Source organism: Protomyctophum bolini (assembly GCF_963924005.1).
Source record: "Protomyctophum bolini genome assembly, chromosome: 5".
NCBI classification, from domain to species: Eukaryota; Metazoa; Chordata; class Actinopteri; order Myctophiformes; family Myctophidae; genus Protomyctophum; species Protomyctophum bolini.
In genome coordinates, this window is record NC_137866.1 from 8,338,088 (window position 1) to 8,359,405 (window position 21,318).

The following is a 21,318-nucleotide window of genomic DNA, read 5'->3' on the forward strand; positions in this document are numbered from 1 at the left end:
TACAACACACACACACACACACACACACACACACACACACACACACACACACACACACACACACACACACACACACACACACACACACACACACACACACACAACTATAGGAAATAGCTCTGCCACAAACCATGGAGTTGTGAAATAGCTTTAACTCATATGGCTGTGTCTAAAATTTGGTGTTTTTTTTGTAGGAAATTCAGTATATATAAAAAGTGCATGGGAAAGGTTTAGTCATTAGAATTGGCATAGAGCTAATGGGATGGCCTAATAAAGGACTAATATATAAAATGCTATAGGTTTGACCCATTGTGAGCATTTAGGGCTTTATATAGCATTTGGGGTCATCAAGACCATGCACAATGTCAACACAAAAAAGACAATAAAGAACAGGGGCATGGCAAACGCATGCAAACCCTAGACTATATGATGTACTGTAGAATACAGAGGCGAAACACTCTAGACGTCGTAATCGAGCAATGACCAACGCCGAGACACTTGCACCGTGCGTTGTAAAACACCGTCACATGCAAATATAAACACGACCTATGAATACTAGCTGCCACTTACTGACCCCGTAAAAACCTACGAGGGAAACGTAGTAAATCTCCCACGTGGTGGAGTTCATAAAATTTTACTTGGGTGTTTAGTTATACCGACGGACATGTTCTTAGCTCAGCCGGCTGTAGTAGGCCTCTTCCCAATACCAGTGTGGTTTGTGTGGCGTTTGCTGACGATTTTTATACATCATCGTAAAATATGAAAGGCCCAGTAAGCAAATTTATAGACTTTTCACACTCTATAAATATGCAGATTGAACTGCCATTGTTACACGTCTTTGCAAGTTTTGTAAGCTTATATCTGTCCCTGACATTCACATGCAACAGCAGTCACAGCATATATGCCTCAATGCAACTGCCATTATCCGCATGTTTTCATCGCCCTGTTATGGTCGTGATAACCCTAAAAATCCTATCATATATGTAAATCATAGTAGCCTAGAATATTCGTTACTGCTACTGTTATTATTATTTATTATGATTATTATTAGGCTACTGTCACTTAATAATAATAATAATAATGTTTTTCTGACTGACTACCACAACTACTATAATAAATTATTAAATAGTAATAAAGTGTATACAGTGGATGGTGTTTTTCTGACTGCAGTGCTGCTGCTGCCATATAGGCCTATTGTTGCTATTGTACACACAATGTATTACAATTCGGTCTGAAAATACGTATATGTTTCTGTGCGTTCATGTTGTTGTAGCCTATAGTTGCAATTCATTTAAGCACATTGACTCAACTATGTCCCCACGTAAAAAAGAGAACTGCCAATTACTGTACAGAGTGTACTTGAGCCAAACATTTCAACGCACGTAGCCAAAGGCATACAGTGCTGTATATAGGCTACATGCAGCAGCAAGACCATGCACTTGCCTGCTTTATACATTCACAACAATGTATGTTGGAAAGTTTCTAAAACTGAAATTGTCACCATGAGTCTAACAAATAATCGTAATAGGGCCAGTAACTTAGTAAGTCACCATTAAATAAAAAAGGGTCAACGGAAACCCCATTTGTTCACAACTGAAATAGCCATGGTTATTCACTATACATCATCGAACTGTACTTGACACAAAACGTGGTGAGTGACCATATCTGTCATTTTGTCATCGATAAGGCTACTCCTCATTTTTTACCCAAGCCACAGAGCGTGTTTGGCCATTCAGGAGTCCAGGGGTTATAGCCCAAAGAGTGGAACAACAGCGTCATCTAGTGTTCAGATGTATCAGTAACTACAACAAACCCCATCCACAAATTATACACAGGAGTATAATGCAGACACATTTCATATCATGAAAGTCTCCATATATAGGCTATAGTCTAAATATTTAATTACGCAAATCGAACTAAAGCACTGCCAGTCTGCCACACGACATTTTGCAGTATATGGAAATATAACCTAATACGACACACCAAATAGAAAACGAGGCCTTTTTTAAATTCATTTAACGGATATGTTGATAGTCTTTCCTTTTCTTGGGCGACTATTTTGGTGTTGAGGAGCAGAGTACTTTTAAATACACAAGACACAACAACTATTGACGTTTTCATCTAATTGTTTATATGCTGATATAATACCCAATACCTCTCACGTGATGACATCCAAGGGGGGTTGCCAATGGCCAGCAGGCATAACTGGCTGAACGAAGCGTATGGCTCTCCTTTGAACGAGTCCACCACCACCGTCCATTAAAACCATAAAGTAATTTAGCCCAGACGTCTAGCCAGTTAGTCGAGTTTGCTTTGTTGGTCTGCATTTGAGACAAACAGCCGCGCTCCAACAGGGCTGTAAAACTAGCATTTCTTCCCTAGCGGAAATGCACTGGATTGGGCTTTGAAATGACAGCATCCTGTCCGTATTGTTTGACACCACAAAAAGGTAATTTAGGCCTATCCCAGGAAACAAATGCCAGACATGGGAATTTGTCTCTCGTTAAAAACTATTCACGTAAGCTTATTTCACAATTTTTTAAAAAATACATAAGCTTGACCCAATGCATTTAATGCGTATATGGCCTTATTGGCATACTATACTATAAATTGGCATGTTAATTTCACTCAAAATGCTCTCCTGGCAGTGGGTTATGTAAACTGGCCGAGTGCGCACTCACAAAATATCACCATCGCTTATACGATCACATCGATGGTATATAGACTTCATATTTTCTTTCACTCGTCAGAAAGAATACTTATACAGGAGGTCGTGACATTTGCATGTATAATATTTTATTACAGACCTATTGTGTAACAGTTGTGTATTACAAAACTATGCATGTTTGATTCAATAGAGGCTAATTCGCAAAACGATTGGAAGTCTATTAGCTGCATATTTGCATGTCTATTTGCATTTAAGGGTGTCAAATAGCATATAGCGCTTTTCAAAAACAAAATAAATAAATAAATGGGCTGATAGTTTAAGCTATAGTAGGCCTATTATAAAAAGAAAATGTCTTCCTGAATCATCAGCTATGTTTATACATAAGCTTTTGACCTATTTTCAAATGTAGCAACTTGTACTTGGACTAGCCTAACGTTCTTTTTTCAAAACAAATGACTCCTATAGACATTTAATTAAGGAACTATAACCATATGTTTCCTATATCTATGACGTATCTGCGAGTTGGTAATTTCGCTGCATTACAGTTCTTTGATCATGAAAATATAATCCCTTTGTTGATGTTGGAAGAGGCTCAATATGGAAGGCCACTATACAAACCCATTTCCTTAATAAAACAAAAATGCGGTTGGTCGGCAGTATATTTGATGTTATCACTTGAATGGATAATAAATACAAAAAACACATGTTTCGTGAATACGTTTGTATATATTTTTGAAGAGGCCTATATCTACACTTGATAATTAAATTCGCAGGAGACTGCACAGTCAAAAGAATGAGAGATGCACAAATAGTAGGATATACCGACGACTATATCACAAAAACACAAAGACATACAAGCTCGCAGATGTTTTGTTTCTGTACAAAATATAGGCCTACTGCACCTGCACAACAACGTGGAAAGAAAACATACATAAACGAAACATTCACACGGACATCATAAATTATGGGCAAATGAATTTTTAAAAATAATTCAAGTATTATCTCCCTTATCCTTCGGACAGTTTACATTATTATCCAAAGTCTGCATTTGTATAATTTGCCTTAAGAAAAACATATAATCGTAAACCTATCAAAGTATAAGAGCAGAATGTATTCTCTCCGCATAGAACTTTTTTTCTTCTTCTAAAGCTGGACACAGAAAGGTGCACTGGAAAAACAATATATTCAGCAACAAATAGTCTTGAAGTTAAGGTTAATACAAAATCCAACAAAGTGATAAATATGGAGAAAGGGGTCATCATGTGTTTTGGTATATCTGTGTTGTCCATGTGATACTAGTGGTTATTAGTATAGTTTGCTGAATTGGAGTGAGTCCATTGGTGAATATAGTCGGACATTATTGTTCTTTATTGCTGTTGTCGAGCTTTTCTTTGTTCATTTTCTTCATCTTCATACGTCGGTTCTGAAACCAGATTTTGACCTGTCTCTCCGTCAGATTCAGGACCCTGGCGACCTCGTATCGGCGGTCTCTGGTAAGGTACATATTGAACAAAAACTCCTTTTCGAGTTCCAGAGTCTGGTACTTTGTGTACGGACAGCGCTTCTTCCTTGTGGAGCGTGCGTGTATCCAATTTGCCACTGGGTTGTCTGCAAATCAACAAAATTGATAATCAATTATTATGTCAGCACATTCAAATTTGAAATAAATGTACAATGCACCATATGAATGCAGAGCCTTCAGGACCAAAACAGCAGCTGAGGGACCCCATGCATCAAATGGTGCCCAAATTCACACAGGCCCATTGAACACAAAGTCAAATCCTGTGGAAATTCAACGTGTATTGCTAAAGCCAAGCGACGTGGTTCACTTTGGGGAAGCATATATGTCTAGGCCTGAGCTGGCCATTCCTCTCTGTCCCCCTAACTTCTGAGTAACACCGTCGTAAAATACTCAATGCGCTTATTCAGTTTATTGGCCCATAAAACGGCCTGTGGTTCAAGCCTTTACAGGTCCGTGGTGAAAGTCCTAGAATATGTCTCTAACATTCCTAAAGTTGTTTGGGAATCATATGAATTTGTTTTGGAGTGGTGGAGTCATATTAAGGCTCCAGACGACTCCATTGCGCATATGGCAATATGGCGCAGCCTTATCTTTTATTAATCACATTTTCATTACATGTGTGTGCAATCTATATTCCACCACTGATCTTCAAAGGGGATATTGTGGGAGTATGTCACTGCATGGACGGACCCGCTGTGAGAAAGCAGTGACTCTGAGGTCGTAATAATCCTCCTATACACTGATGTGACAAAAAGGCAGGAAGGTCAACACTATGATCGTAAAATAAAACCACAAGACGTTTATTGATTGATATTAATGCTAGTTCTTATATTGAAAATCTAATTCGTATGATTTGGACAATGGAGATGATAGGCTACTATAGTCCAACAAATGCACAGCCGTCGTATAGGCTATAGTTTTTTTTTCCCGAGTCCATGTTTACAACCCTGCTCGTTTTATAGCCCTTTAGTAGCCTACTAGCGTTTGTCTTTTATAGTTCCTAAAGCTAGCCCTCTAGTAAAGGCGATTCAGTTGAGAACGGAAAGGGGGATGAGAAAGATATAATCTAATTTCATGGAACACGTTGGAATATCCTTTTAAGCAAATGCAATTAACAGAAAGCCTGCATCTAACTTCTTACACGGTTGTAAAAGAACAAGGGCTTGAACTTACTCGGGTCTAGCTCTGGCTTCTCGTCTTTATGTTTCGCTGAAGCCTGGAGCTCCGACTCGGGAGAAGAGATATTCTGCGGCGTCTTGTCTCGTATGTCAGCGGATGAGCAGTAAAGATAATCCGTGTAGGTGCGTCCGTTGGAGGCGATACATTCGCCGGCTCTGTGCTCCTGGAAGGCTTCAGGCTTTAGACCATAGTGCCTGCCGCTCGCCGGATAGCCATGGAAGGGCATAGCACCAGATATCGGCTCCAGCCATGACCGCATATACCTCGAGTCTGTGCCTAAATGAGGTTGGTGACTGTATGGATGGTAAACCACAGAGGACTGGGAGTGTACAGGGGCCCAAGAGGTAGAGAAAACGGGTGGCTTCGGTGCGAAGCTGCAGGACGGGTAGTCGACACCAACACACTCCGGTACCAGGGACGTCGGACGAGGGCCGGTGGGGTGCGAACCAGGCGCCGAAAATCGAGTCGCAAGGACATCCTCGTTTTCATGGTTGATCAAAGAGTCCACATAATAATTACTTATGGGACCCGTGGTCGACATGTCGAAGCCTCCTGACTCTTTTACATGCATCCGATTATTATATGGAGTGTATGTGTACTTTTTTATCTACCCATAGAACAATCAAGGCAGGTAATTATTTCTCAACGCTTGCCTGGCTGCTATTGGCTGCCTCGCCAACACGTGATTATATTTACCCCCACAAAAATTGTACAGTGGATCAATGCGCGAGTTATCCTGGGATACCAAAGCTCATGAATCGGATTAATGAATATGCTCCTTTGCTTTTTCTTCGGACATATTAGAGGTAAATTCCAAATCCAACAATAATCTGTCCGCGTGTGCAGGATATATACTTTGTGTAGCACTCGTGTTAGCTATTTGTCTCGTCGCATCACAAACCTACGCAGAGTAGCCTAGGTCCCAAATCTCTCAAGGCACTATTTGATGGTGTAATCAATCTCTGTCTGGCAAAATCTACCGTAACCCATTTTAATGCACTGGATGTTACAGCTTGCACAATTTATTAAAATAGTTTACAGAGTTCGTCTGTACATTTGATTAAGCGAGGAATATATCTCGTCGCTGTGTAATTTGTTGATATAGTGGCTCTTTGAGTTCATGCAAAAAGGGACGAGCCAGCAGGCTACAGAGACGCTATAGCAGCTTAACATCGGACATAGAATACACCAAAACTAAAGTTAGCACTGTTACAACAGCTATAAGCAATTGACCAAATATTTCCAAAATAGAGTTTGTGAAGATGGGAGTGGAGGGGATTCAAATTCTTGAAAACTTGCCCGCTACACCGGCTATATTCGGCTATAGTGGCCGTGCATGTTTTTATGTCCTTCAATAAATTTTTACGAGGACCATTTGATTGTTCATAAACGTGTCGTTAATAAGAGTGCAGTGGAGTTCCTAGTTCAACATAAAACCAACACTGTGCATGTGAAACAAGTCCTATCAAACAGGAATACGCATGAAGATGAGACTATATATATATATACTGCGGAGAGGAGAGGTTCGTTAAAGGGCTAAGTAGACGAGGGCTTTCATAACAGGAAAGATGGTATATACTGTTGCATCTAATAGCAAGAGTTAATTGTGTATATATATATAGGTTCGGTTCAAACAAAACTTACGGACTACTGTAGCCTACATTGAAATATACTGCACTGCGCAGAGGCTATCCGCGTCACCAAGCAAACATGTTATAACAAAGTAGCCTATACATGTACAAGCACGTCATGCATGGGCCCCGGGAACATTAAACCAAATATGAGACATTTTTTTCTGATCTAAATGTAACCATTTATGGACTGCATCATGCACGTAAAAGAAAGCGACTGCAGAACAGGGCGAGTAGCCTACAGTTGATATAGCATGATGCATATAGACCAAGCATGTCGAAATCATAACCTATTGATCTTGTCTTGCAGATCAATATACAAAACCATATACAAAACCAGTTCTTTGCTATAGTTGTTTGTACAACCCTTAGTTTGCATAAACCAATAAGCCCTTGGTATTGTGTGTCTCTAAAATAGGACCATATAGTCGTCTGGCGCCAGTGAGAGTTTTATCCTAACATTTGTTTACCGTTTTCTTGCATTGCTCTGAGGAACTTAAGTATCCCAAATACAAAAAGACATGACTCGTTTTATGGATAAGCTCTGTTTCCCCCTACTGTCTATATGCACAATGTCTACTAGCTCGCTGTCACGGCCATGCGCTGAAGATCACGTGATGTTTGTAATTAGACTATTATGTTGAGCTAAATTCTCAAAGTGAGGAATTACTATATGCTTTTGTTAAGTCACACAGGTGAATAACACAATAGTTGTTCCAGAAATCGAAAGAATATAATCTCATGTGCATTATAGCCTATATACATGTGATGTTTGTCAGCATGGCTGAGTTCAGATTCAACCATGAAATCTAAACGCCCAGACGCCAGACCTTAACCTACTTACTAGCTATACCACAGCAGTAAAAAAACTATTTCCTGATTGATTATGAAGCAGGCCTTTGAAATATTTACTCCCAAACATAGTCAACACATGGGTATAGGTAGGTATAACACAGATATATATAGCTTTATTTGGCATAGCTTGACTTTGTTTAGGCTATTTCAGAATTGGGTATTTCTCGTGGACGTGGACGTAGCATTGTATACTGGACGTAGCCTATACGTCCAAGCCACACAGTCCATAGGCATGGTGGTCATTTGTGATGATAATATCTGTTATATTACTGCAACTGTTATTATATATACATGTTGTGTACAATAACAACATCTATTACATTGTCTCATAATTGTACTTATTTATTTGAGATGTATAGCCTATTATGTGACAGTGAATGTGATCAAATTGATCATTTGTACAGACACTATGTTTAACGTTTGTTTGCCCATGCTTATTGTTTTACAATAAAACATATTACATTGGCATTTTCCTTTTTTTTAATTCTTGAATATCCATCTCTCTTAACGCCCCCGTGTTCACGGACGCAAGTAGTCTAACACACGCATAGGTTCGCAAAGATAAATCATTAATACATTTTCTATTTAATTTCACTTTGGAGTCCAAAGTTTGGTCTTTTTACGCCTTTTCATGATCAATGATATAGTTATAGTCAACAACAAATCACGGTTTATAAACGATGCTGTGCGTCAGTGCGTGCATGTTTGGTCCCCAACCTCAGCCTGGTTGGTCCAATATCGCTCGTAAACACAGAAAAATAAGTAGGTGCATGTATATAGCCTATGTTTTACATGGGTTCATGTCAAAAACGTCAAAATAATGTGTTCGGAAAAAGGTTAGTATGATTATTGACAAGGTTTATTAATCTTATCATTAGCCTATATAGCCATGAAGAGCAACACACATCTGTAAAAAAATATAATACATCTGAATCTCAAATAACTGTCACAAACTCAAACGGTCGCAAAATTACATGGTCTTGGAATTCATTATTACTTAATTGGCGATAAATGTGCAGTTTAATTTTGACTATACAAAGGCATATTCCAATTTAGGCTAAGTGCATGGATGTATTTATTTTTCATTAATTTCATGTTTTGCGACAGAAGCATATATAGGCTACATGTCCTTTTAAAGCTGCCATATAGGCCTATGTATATTTGCTTTAAACCATACAGCCATTGGACTCCAATGGCTGTAAGTATCTTTACCACAAACATCCAATGATTGGAGGTTTGTGGTAAAGATACTTATTCACAGCTGTATAATGGTTCGGCGTATTTTGTGCGGAACGGTATGGACAAGTTGTTGGAAATAACCGCACAAGGGTTTAAGGGTCTTGCATTAAACGCAGAAGAGGGCATTAAAACCTCTGCATAGATAAAGTGCATAAAGCGCACTATATTGGTAATATACCTATAGCAGCAGAATACACCAATCTTTGGGCATTTATTCACTTTCTGCATGGTCGCCAGAACACCAAATATTCTGAATGCGTAAAATATATAGGCATATATGGTTGTATTGCAGCAGCTGTAGCCCATGATGGATACAATTTCGCTGTTCAATGTTTACAATGGTTGCACCCATTACAACACTACCTGTGAGTAACATATTGCCCAATAATTAGTTCATGCACGCATTCGCATCCATAAGCAGAGGATTCATTTGTTTTCCGAAGAATGCTATATTGTTTAGCATCATAATCAGTGATGCTAAACAAAGAAAGGTGTCAGTGCAAACACTGGCTTGGAAGACTATAATCAAGGAAGAGACACTGATTTAGAATCGTGCTGAAATCATGAAGGTATAGACTATATTCTTAATTTTGCTAACATAGTAGCATAATTGAAATGTGCAACTCTGTGCAACACACACACACACACACACACACACACACACACACACACACACACACACACACACACACACACACACACACACACACACACACACACACACACACACACACACACACACACACACACACACACACACACACACACACACACTTCACAACTGGACAATATAGCAGCGTTGGCTAACACGCAAAATAATACAAATAATTGATCCAATTAAGCTAATGTAGTGAGATCATTTGGAATCAAGCGCTTATGGCGTCAATGAGTGGACAATAGCGTTGGCTACACGCATAATAATAATAATAAAAAATAATAGATCCATGCAATTAAGCTAATTTAGTGAGCAAGTTTCCCAAAAATGCTTGTTTTGATGTGGTTATATAGTCGACAACTTGGCCAAAGCAGTCTTTATTAATCTAAAGATGTCTGGTAAACTATTTTTAGAGGGCGAAAGCAACAGCAAACACAGCTTTGTAGCTGTGGGTGTAGGCTAGACGATGGCATATATACGTGACATTTTCGAAACGGTTTCTCGAAAATGTACAGAAAATACAAGTTACCGCCTTAACGGTAAACAGCCCAGATATATATAGCCTGTCTGAAAACAACATAAAGGCATTTCTTATTTACTCCAATTACGAATGCTCGTTGACAGGCCTTGGAAAGGATCCTTTCATTTGCGCGCCAGTCTATCAACACACTTTAAAGTGGAATATTATACCACTTTGGCGGGAAGTCACTTGTGTTCTACCGTATGTAAATATTGGTATAATTTCATGCCTTTCTACATCTTCATATCGTCCAAATGTATAGGCTACATACATGGACTTGTACGTGTTTGTGTTCTAGCCAATAGGCTAGAATAAGACAATAGGCTATTATTGAGGAGGATTGCGCGGCACGGGGACTGCAGGTGGAAATTATGGTGCTAAATCTCAAATGGCAGCATTCATTTTTAATATTGTGCATGGTCCTTTACGAAAGAAAGAAAGAAAGAAAGAAAGAAAGAAAGAAAGAAAGAAAGAAAGAAAGAAAGAAAGAAAGAAAGAAAGAAAGAAAGAAAGAAAGAACTGATGCTCATTAGTCATATTCCATGCAGCATGTTGTGGTTTTGCCACTGAAAAACTCATTTGTTCCATGTCTGGTCGTGCCAATGGGCAGCAGAGCAGTATGGCTACAACAAATTCTGAACTGCACCCAAAGAGAAGACGAGCTGTCTGTGAAAGGCGTAAGTTCGCGTGCACCACTACACAAGTGAAATAAATGGCTTTTTATGTGTATATGGTTTTAGGGTGAATTTGTGCAGCCGCAGCATTCTGTGCTGTGGGCTGTTTCCAGTGCTGTAAAGTCTTTGTCAGGCGTGCATTCCAGGGAAGACACCCATTCACTGCAGCTGAATGAAAGTGACTTTGGATTCCAGACTGTCTCTTCCAGTTGCACTGCCGCCAAAGGAGGGGGCTGAGAAAACAAGGGGAAATGGCGAGCAGTATAAACACCGGACACCCTTAGAAGAAATTGCACTGTGGACTGTGGTTGTCCTTGCAAGTCACAAAACATTGAACTATATAGGCTAACGTTATGTGTGTATATGCATGTAAATATATAAATACACACACACACACACACACACACACACACACACACACACACACACACACACACACACACAGACACAGACACACACACACACACACACACACACACACACACACACACACACACACACACACACACACACACACACACGCACACGAGATGAAACAGCCTTCAAGAGAGTGCAATATGTCAAGCTGCCTTGGACTTTAAAGTGACTTTGAAATGAAATACACACATTATTGGCATATAAGTGATTAAATCAGCACATGCTGATTTGCATGTATAGATTGCATGCACACAATTTTTTGCAATATCGCCTTTGCAAGTCACTCACAGTCGAAGTTACCAAACCTGATGATTTAAAAGTTTCAATATAATCCTTAAATTATAAAACCTCAACATTGTCATACTTTAATCAACTCTAAATTAGGCTAACTGAATGAGAAGGCTATCTAAAATGTGCATGGCGCGGATGTCCATAAAACGGTACAGGCCCGGAGGGCAGGGGGTATAGCTCTTATAACGCTTACATAAAAACGTAGACTTTGCCATGAAGCAAGGTAAATAATAGCAAAAAAATAGAGGAAATATATATTAAACTGAATATTGAGGCTTAAGTCAATACATGAATAATGCGGGTTAGAAACCCAGGGTAGTGAAGTCTATAGGCGAATACCTGCACAAAACAGCGTATTTTGTTTTAGATTATGGCTAATGAAATTATGTTTCTTTTAGAAAATTAACAAACTTTTCACCACACAAACATGCATGCAACATCGTTTTTCGTACACGGGTATAGATTTCGTATACGATCACATGCACAATCACAAAAACAAAGACAAATAACCTGCAGGACCTGCATGGTCTGGAACGCATGTCCAATTATAAGGCTATTATATATAGGCCATTATTTGACTGACATCATGGGTTTGATAATCCATCAAGATAATTGGAAATGTCAGACATTTATTTATTATTTTGCCGTTTCCAAACGAAAATATAGACATCAAAACAGACATGGGCTATATCTGTATACCTGTATATCTTTGTATCTTTGTCTGCATCTATCAATCTATGTATGTGTCTGTCTCTTTCCATCATGTATCCATCCATCCGACAACCATTAGTCATATAGTCTTACGTTTAAATGTCATATTACAGGTGAAACCACGGAAACCTAACCAGAAGAAGCCAGCATGATGAGGCGATATAACGCAGACTAGAGTTTGCCCCATGTTGTTTACAACCTATTCTCCTTCTGAGAGCCTAAGTACATTTTACGGCCCGCCACAAAATAAGAGCAAAGAAGAAAACGTCTCTGTCCCAGCCATTGCAGTTCATTTACAATGCCATTTGCGGCGACTTCGGTGCCTAGGGTGTAATTCAACGGAAATTGTGCCCTTGATGAAGACGAACTGACGTAATCAAGGCAGTTTCTTGTTGCCGAGCCAGGAAGCGAATCCCAACAACATGAAACTACCTAAACCACGCTTCAGCTTCGCGCAAAGGGGGTAATCCATGGAAAGGACAATCCATGCATCAGCAAGTGAAGGAATAAAACTATCCACGATTAGGAAAAAGGCGAGTATCAACCACAGCAACCATTCATTGCTATAGGCTCCAAAGTATTTTCTCAGCACTGTTAGTATAGACACAACTTTCTTTGAGTATTCACAAAAATCAAAAAGGCACGAATCTCAATGTGATTTTGATACTCGTGTAAATGTTTGATCAAATATTCAATATACAGAGCAAATTATTCCAAAGCATCAGCCTCAAACAAAACAAAACAGCATTATATTGTTTTAATTAGCCATTAAAAGCATTGCCAGAACAGTTTCAACCACAAAACACATTAGATATCAGCAACACGTTGGATAACCCTATAATACCACACTGCAATAGCAACCTCAATCAATAATTGAATCGATGGGATGCAGTCCTCCAGCGTGCGGCATGCCATCACGACAGCTGTCAACAAAGCTCCTGCATCTGACAGACGCGGCATATAGACTTTACAAATAAAAACATAACTATAGCATTTTCCTACCTGCAGCTGCAGACGCCATCCCGAGGGGGGTTTATTTATCCACGTGCTCGCTGGAATAATTGTTGTTGTTGTCGCCATTATTGTTGTTGTCGCGGTAGTGGTATTTCGGTCCTGTGTATCCACCATGTTCCCCGTCTCCTGCTGCTGCCATTGAGCTCCATTATCCTGGGTGGAAACGGTCGCTGCTTCCAGTGGAGCGCCTCGGTGAATCCAGCACATTGCAGTCTCTCTGCTGTGTGGATTAGCCCTCCTCCACACACCTTTAAACGCATCTTTACTGCTGCGGCACATTATATTTGCAGATCATAAAATCCACCCCCAACGCTTTCCAGGGCGAACCTGACATTAGAATTTTATGACCTTGACTTACTGTGGTCACCTGGATAATATTTAAATCAACGTTATGGTCTCTCACTTCTATTAAAACGATCTTAGATCTCCTTCTCCCCATCCGCAGTCTCTCCCTCCCTCTCACTTTTACCAGTGTGCCAGGGGATAGCAGGGGAAGGACAAACTTGCTATAATATCTCTCTAATTCCTCTTTTGTTTTATTGTTTTGGAATCGTACACTATATGGGCATAACGGCGCGTTGTGCATGCAAATTACACTGCACGACTATATCACATAACAAAACACGAGTATACCAACAGTGATGCTCCAACATGCCAACATAGAAACTACTGCGGGGATTGCCTTCACTTTGTTTGGGGGAAACGCATTGTTCACTGTTCCAACTCCTGCAGTGTGTTGTGTTCACCTGCGGACCCGCAGGTGGGAGCAATCATTTAATCAATAATTTAGGAAGGCACAAATTGTGTCTGTCTCTGTGTGTGTGTGTGTGTGTGTGTGTGTGTGTGTGTGTGTGTGTGTGTGTGTGTTAGATAAATGAAAATACAGAATAAATGTGTGCACGTAGGGACACATTTAACATTTGGACGTGCAACAGTAGGCTACATGAATAATAAATGTGTGTGTACACTACACATAAGCCTATACGTGTGTGTGTGCGTGTGCGTGTGCGTGTGTGCGTGTGTGTGTGTGTGTGTGTGTGTGTGTGTGTGTGTCAGTGTCAGTGATGGTGGGGGGGCAGATGTGTTCAGCTGTAGTTGTACACTGCACAGTGCCCCCTCTCCCTGTTCTCCCGGTTGAGTTTCTTGAGCTTCATGCGTCTGTTCTGGAACCAGATCTTGACCTGTCTGTCGGTCAGGTTGATGCTGCGGCTAATCTCCAGGCGGCGCTCCCGAGACAGATACATGTTGAACAAGAACTCCTTCTCCAGCTCCAGCGTCTGGTGCTTTGTGTACGGACAGCGCTTCTTCCTTCCACTTTTGGCTTTTAACCAGTTTCCCGTCGTCTTTTCCACCGACAAATCATCTGTTAGGACAGGGGAAGCGTCACAGTATAAGCATTCTGCATGGTCAATTTGGGACCTGCTTTTAAATAGAGTTCATAATATGCATACTTGCTTGGTATGCGAGACAGGGGCCTATATACTGCATGGTGTATAGGTAATGGTTGTGCTGGCTACACAGTATAGGCCAACATAAAACCACCAGTGTTATAGTTATTCCTATAGCCTATATGATTGTGTTGTTGTGGTTGTGCTGGCTACACTTCCTAGGCGGTAACAGGCCAACTCGCCCCCGCGAAAAGTGGCTAGGCCAAAATAAAACCACCAATGTTATAGTTTTTGTTTTTTTTTCATTTGCAACGAGTGTGGGACTATAACGTTACGTTACGTGTTTGTATAACCAAGGGTGTACACATGTAACCAAATGGACCGTTGGGTCCATTTGGTTACATGTGTACACCCTTGGTTATAAATGGACAAATTAACACCGAGGATACTGTTTACGACTAGTCTATATAGCTAAGCCTATGCACGCTCTTAGCGCACATGCATACATCTCAAACGTGCATTCACTGCATTGGATAGAAATGGAAAGGTTTGGAGATATTTCACGGCCTGCAATCGACGAGGAGAGGACTCAGTGAAGGAACAATGGCAAATACTCACCGGATTTGTTGTGCCTATATTATGCCTCTCTTTCTTTGTTTCTTTCTTTGTTTTTGCTGCAACGCGCAGATTGCTTGCAAATGGCTTTTTGCATGATCTATATCTAGGTATATAAGCTAATTAGATAAAATTAAACTGTGGTGTGTAAGCGCTTCTTTCGTCCATGTTGGACCGCAGACTCTCATAAACCGAGGTTTTATTGCCTCTGCAGACTGGAGCCAAATTAGCTTTTAGGAGGTTGATAACGAAAAACTAAAAAGAAAAATCAAATCAAAGCAGCAGGGTTTCCGATACAATGTTTTCCGAGATGTTAAGACTGGTGCTTGGGGTTGGAAAAGAAGGAGAAAGAAAAAAGCACTTAATGGTCAGTGGGAAATCATCCCAAAACGCTGTACACTTGGCCAATTCCTTGATTAAGCTTCATGGCTCTGGGGATAAGATCCCAGCCTAAACAAAACACAATCCCGCCCTAAAGTTAGTTACAGTAATAATTAGCCTAATGTGGAGCCTCGGTGTGTGGCCCACATTTAATCATTAGCGAAACATTTAATTCTGCAATATACGGGTCTGTGTACACAACTACACACACACACACACACACACACACACACACACACACACACACACACACACACACACACACACACACACACACACACACACACACACACACACACACACACACACACACACACACACACACACACACACACACACACACACACACACACACACACATGCATATATTTCTTACTTTTGATTTCTTTCACAAAATGCTTCCCATTTCAATTAAGTCTAGCCTATTTGAATTGCATTTAAAATTGAGAGACGATACGCGCGTATATACACACGAAGCAACGTTCATTTATGTTATTTCTATATTTCTGTTTATTATGATTTTTGGCATAGAAGCATTTCAGTAATACCGCCCACCTGCACCCCACCCCACACACACACACACACACACACACACACACACACAGGACCGCCTGGGCCTATCGAAATATGACATTTTCAAATCAAAAGAATTGTGCACTGATATAGCTCGTCAAATGTTAACCAAATTCCTAATAACAATTTCCCTTTAACTAGGACTATAAAGAAGTGTAAAACGGGCTACTATACAGTAAAACTATAGGATGTATTGTTATTTCGCATTTCTCGCAAGCGTGGGTTTATTTTAAGGAGCACATGCTATACCAAAATGCTAGCTATATATAACCTAAATTATGATATGGAAAATGGACGAGGATAACAATAACAAATTAAATAAATAAATAAAACATCCACGTTTTATCATTTGTTATATTGTATAATTTAACAGTGTTATAGGCCCGCCAGTCTGAAAGAAACAATTTCTTAGAAAAGCTTTATACCACTCGTAAAATCTGGTGGCATAGATTTGCATTTGGAACACTTTAGGATCACCAAATTATATGTGAGAATAGTTGTAGCTGTTTCCGGGGAATGATGGGCTTATATTAGACTACCGGTACTCTAATATTATAACCAACACAACACACATGTAGGCTAAGCTTTTAGCCATTAGCCATTCCATGTTAACTTATATAGGGTATATAACTTGTTTATATAACATGTTCTAAAATTAGCCCAAGGGCCTATACAGTTGTAAATGTATGTAAAAAGATATCGGGCTAAATGTGTACATATAAATGTCCCCTAGTTTACAAAATGACAAAGAACGGCCGACTTTTACGTTTGCGCAATTGGGCAATTATGATGCGTAAAATGGTTCTGCATAAAAGCATGGTTATATAGGATTGTCCTTAAAATTCGAATGAATGGACCACGCATGTATATAACGTGTGTCTGTGTGTCTGTGAGTTTGAGAGCGCGTTTATTTCAATGATAACTGCCCCATCTCACATTCTCACGTATAATAAAAAGGTGTTAAATACCACAGGGTCCATAACCTCGCTAAGAGGCGCTGTCAAATGCCTCGCAGCCATAGGACTATTATCAAACAGTGCCGTGTGCAGGATTTGGCAGATTACACAGAATGACAAGCACAGACTGTATAATTACAAGGCTGTCGTGAAAATCTAGAATGTCTTTGGTAAAAATGTGTGTGTGTGTGTGTGTGTGTGTGTGTGTGTGTGTGTGTGTGTGTGTGTGTGTGTGTGTGTGTGTGTGTGTGTGTGTGTGTGTGTGTGTGTGTGTGTGTGCAGTGTGTGTGTGTGCGTGTGTGTGTTTCTTATATGGGATGGGGGGGGTTACCTTTTGATTCCCCGTCGGAGTTTTCAGAGCAACTGTCACTCTTAACCGTCTCTTCTCTCCTGTCGTCTCTCACCTCTATCTTTGATATGTCTGCTGTTGTTGCCTTGTTGTGGGCTGATTTGCTACAACTTAGTGATGTCGTTTCTGACTCAACAGATGTCGCCAAATGGGTCAGAGTGAAGCCGGGGGCGGTGAACTGGTCGTGCTGCTGCGGCCTCTCTCTGCCGTACACCTGGGTCGCCTGGAAACAGACGTCGCTCGACGAGACAGCAGCAGCATGCTCAGACTGGCTGCTGCTATTGTCCCCGAGCCGGATGTAAGTGGCCGACTCTGTTGTTGTTGTGTCTTTGGCTCTGCCACTGTCATCCTGGTAAAGACAACAGAACGCCTCCTCTTTGACGTTGCCCGCTGCGAACGAGCACGGCTGTAAACACTGCTGGGCAACAGGTTGCTCGTCCCTGCTGCTGCTGCTGCTAGTTTTGGAGCCCGCACCCCAAGTGGCCAGCTGTGTTGACAGGTAGGGCGCATCTTGGAAGGCGCCGAGAGGCAGAACGCTCGCAGGAAGAGCCTCGTCTCGTTTGGAGAGGGACGGTGATGAGGAGGATGACGACGAGTGACCGACCTTATTTCCAATGTTTCTCATCATTGAGCATCCGTACTCAGCAGCTGTGTGGATGTACACTCCAGAGTTGCTGGAATAACCCTCACCCCTGAAGGAAGATGGTCCTCCCATCAAAGAATCCATGAGGAAGTTACCGGTAGCTATGTTACTATGCGGGCATGACATTTTTGCATTTGACAATACCAACAGTTCTTTTGTTTTCCAGTGGCCCGGCTACGGGTTTCCTCCAGGAGAATAAGGACAGTAGGATGCTGACATCTTTTGGGGGGCAAAAATATCAGTAACATAATTATGGATGCTAGGAGACGAGTCATGTGATTTTCAGACCAATAGCAGCGTGGAAGTGGCCTTGATGCTCCAGACTCTGGTGACGTCAGTGCGGTCAAGTTGGTAAGCAAAGTGGGTTTTGCGTGGAGCAAGGGCGCCATCTAGCAGCCATGTGGTGGTAATGACACCAGGCCCTCATGAGGGGGAACAAAGAACCTTGGGAGATATTTTCAGGCACTTACGTGGCTTTTGAGGATTTCAAATCTATTGGGTTAAGTACTTTGAAGATTTTGAGTGAAATGAAAATACCCAGGGTGTGATTTCGATTCTATTCCTGGCTTTAGAGCGCAGTGGCAGACGAAAACGTCGAGCATTGTGTGTCGTAGATTAGCTCATAGATTTGCTTCATGATTTCCCCCCCCCCTCCTTGTGTGTGTATGTATAGCTATGCTTTTATTTGTGTTTTCATTGATTTATACGCTATGGTGTGGCCGACTATTTGTATCGAACGGTAAGCTATTGACAGCCGGGTTATATTCCAGATCAACACTATATAACGTTGGTCAACTTTAACCATTTTACACAATGGGACATTTGAAGTTTGTTTATATATAGCCTATACACGCTAAGATCATTGATGTTTTAAATTAGGGCTATATGCAGACACATTTAGTCGCATATAGCCTACATGTTTTTTTGTTTTTTTAGGCTATAGCTGTGTTCGGACTGTGCTATAGTATTTAGCAATGCCTATATTCCATTAAGAAGTATATATAGTGACAAACCTCAGAAACCTGACCTATATATAGGCCTAATTAAGCTTTTACTGACCTTCAAATATATATATTTGTCTTTCCTTTAGAGGTATATGTATGCTATTAAATCACATTTTCTGTCTGTATTCTGTATAATCTGTAGAATGTGTTAATTTACGACCAACACAACGTTGGACTTGACTTAGCCTCACCGAAGCCTCACAATGTTTTGTTCTCGCTTGAAAAATAAGAACGATGGTTTTTGCATGCATGCAGGTGCGAGGCGGACCAAAAAAGTATCGAATTATAGACTAGTCTATACTTGACTAGGACTTTGTGTAGTGTTTACGCTGTTGAAAAATACGTAATCGAAAATGACTCATTGCATATTGTTAAACTCCACCTAGTTAGCTATACCTTGGCCACATGCTAAGGTGTGCATGTGTTATTATAGGCTGTAGATGTGTTGTATATACTGTGTTGTACTTATAGTCTCCTGTATTTTTTAATGTTATGTTATCGGTTCACTGAGGATCCCGGTGAATCACGTGTATGAATGTGTAACATTACATTTTGTATTATTACGTATATATTTTTAAATGTAATAATTTAATATGTGACAAAATGGTCACGGAAAATGCTTGCCGAAAATCAATCTGCCCAATGCAGTAGCCTGTACTGTCGGTATCGTGCGCTGCAGCATGGAACCTGTCAATTAAATCTATTTTTCTGTTTACTTCTGTGAAATATGCTCATCGTGGACACAACAAAAATCTAAAGAAATGTGAATATTTATTATTATTTTGACACAAAATGAAAAATGACGGACCTTCTTTTTTTAAATTATTTTATTTTTCGATTTTTGTAAACTCTAAACAGTAGCTTTTTTTAAGGGATATGTACACATATATTAGGCATAATAGGCTATATTTGTCTCTATGGGCACGCAAGCAGTGTTATCCTATAGGCCTAAAAGCCGAGATTGCATCCGTCTAATATTTCGGATGTAAAATTTCGGCTATATGGGAACAAAAGAGTAATCTTTTGAGACGTAATGCATATATTCTCGCACGAACAACACATGGAGCAGAGCACAGACCTGGATAGCCCGTGTAAAAAGAAACTAGCCTAATATAATCCAGTTTGTATGACGCCGCAAAAACTTAAAGAGACAGTAATGTTTTAAAAGAGATGGTTAACACACATGGCCTATAAGTTCCTAGAAGAAAAACACCCAAATATAACTTGTTTGAGGCCTATATTTGCTTTATATTAAACGTTGCAGTAGGCCCGAGACAATACTATGTGTTTTATTTTTGTAAAGCATGTGTTGCACTCCTTCCCATGTCTCGACAGACACACAAAAAAAAACCTCGAGCAGAGATTTACACACAATGCTGCTGTTTATATGCAAACAAAAACAACACCCAAGCCTGCATCAGAAAAACTATCATTGTATAATGTGATACGTGTACTTGCTTCAATTCTTGTTTAGACATTAACCACCTCCGTATGGGCGAGGCAGCGTGCACTCGTGTGTGCGTGTGTGTGTTCGTGCACGCACGCCTCATGTGTCTGTTGAGTTCGGAACCATTTGGAAAAGCAGGCGCTTTATTTGAAGGACAGAAATGCTGATTAAAAATGACATTGAAACCTTTGTTTCGTCTTGTAATCCAATGACTGTAAGTGAAATAAACAGTATAATTAAGTGTCTTTCGAAATCCTTCTCAACAACTGGATTGGGTTTACAGTGCACACACACACACACACACACACACACACACACACACACACACACACACACACACACACACACACACACACACACACACACACACACACACACACACACACACACACACACACACACACACGCTCTAATATACACATCTATATATTACCACAGACAAGCAAACTTGCAGCCAAGCCACACTATAGCACGAGTCACGACAATTCCAAAAAAATACATGAAAAAAAAATCTACAGTTAAAAAATAAAGATGTTGCAGAGATTGCGATGCAACATAGAGAACAGACTGCAGAGTAATGCGATTT

The 21,318-nt window shown here is 40.3% G+C and overlaps 2 protein-coding genes across 2 annotated transcripts in view; both read right to left on the reverse strand.

Moving 5' to 3' along the window:
* Positions 1-18,575, reverse strand: part of LOC308316286 (homeobox protein Hox-C10a-like) — a 68,510-nt gene extending 49,935 nt beyond the window's left edge. The window contains exons 1-2 of the mRNA XM_080764807.1: positions 17,621-18,575; positions 13,365-14,739 (exon numbers count right to left, since the gene is read on the reverse strand). Coding sequence (XP_080620933.1) covers positions 14,462-14,739; positions 17,621-18,407 — 1,065 coding nt within the window. The 5' untranslated portion in view covers positions 18,408-18,575 and the 3' untranslated portion in view covers positions 13,365-14,461. The remainder of the gene's footprint in view (positions 1-13,364; positions 14,740-17,620) is intronic.
* hoxc9a (homeobox C9a) lies at positions 2,791-6,250 on the reverse strand. Its single transcript, XM_080764808.1, has 2 exons — positions 5,364-6,250; positions 2,791-4,276 (listed from the first exon to the last, which is right to left on the reverse strand). Exons 1-2 carry the CDS (start codon positions 5,938-5,940, stop codon positions 4,026-4,028), a joined length of 828 nt encoding a protein of 275 aa, XP_080620934.1. The 5' UTR covers positions 5,941-6,250; the 3' UTR covers positions 2,791-4,025.
* Positions 18,576-21,318: the final 2,743 nt, after the last annotated feature.

Coding starts and splice junctions, on each gene's coding strand:
- hoxc9a (XM_080764808.1), bottom strand. CDS start 5,940: ATGCATGTAAAAGAGTCAGGAGGCTTCGACATGTCGACCACGGGTCCC. Junction 4,277..5,363: donor GAAGCCAGAGCTAGACCCGA/GTAAGTTCAAGC, acceptor GTTGATTTGCAG/ACAACCCAGTGGCAAATTGG.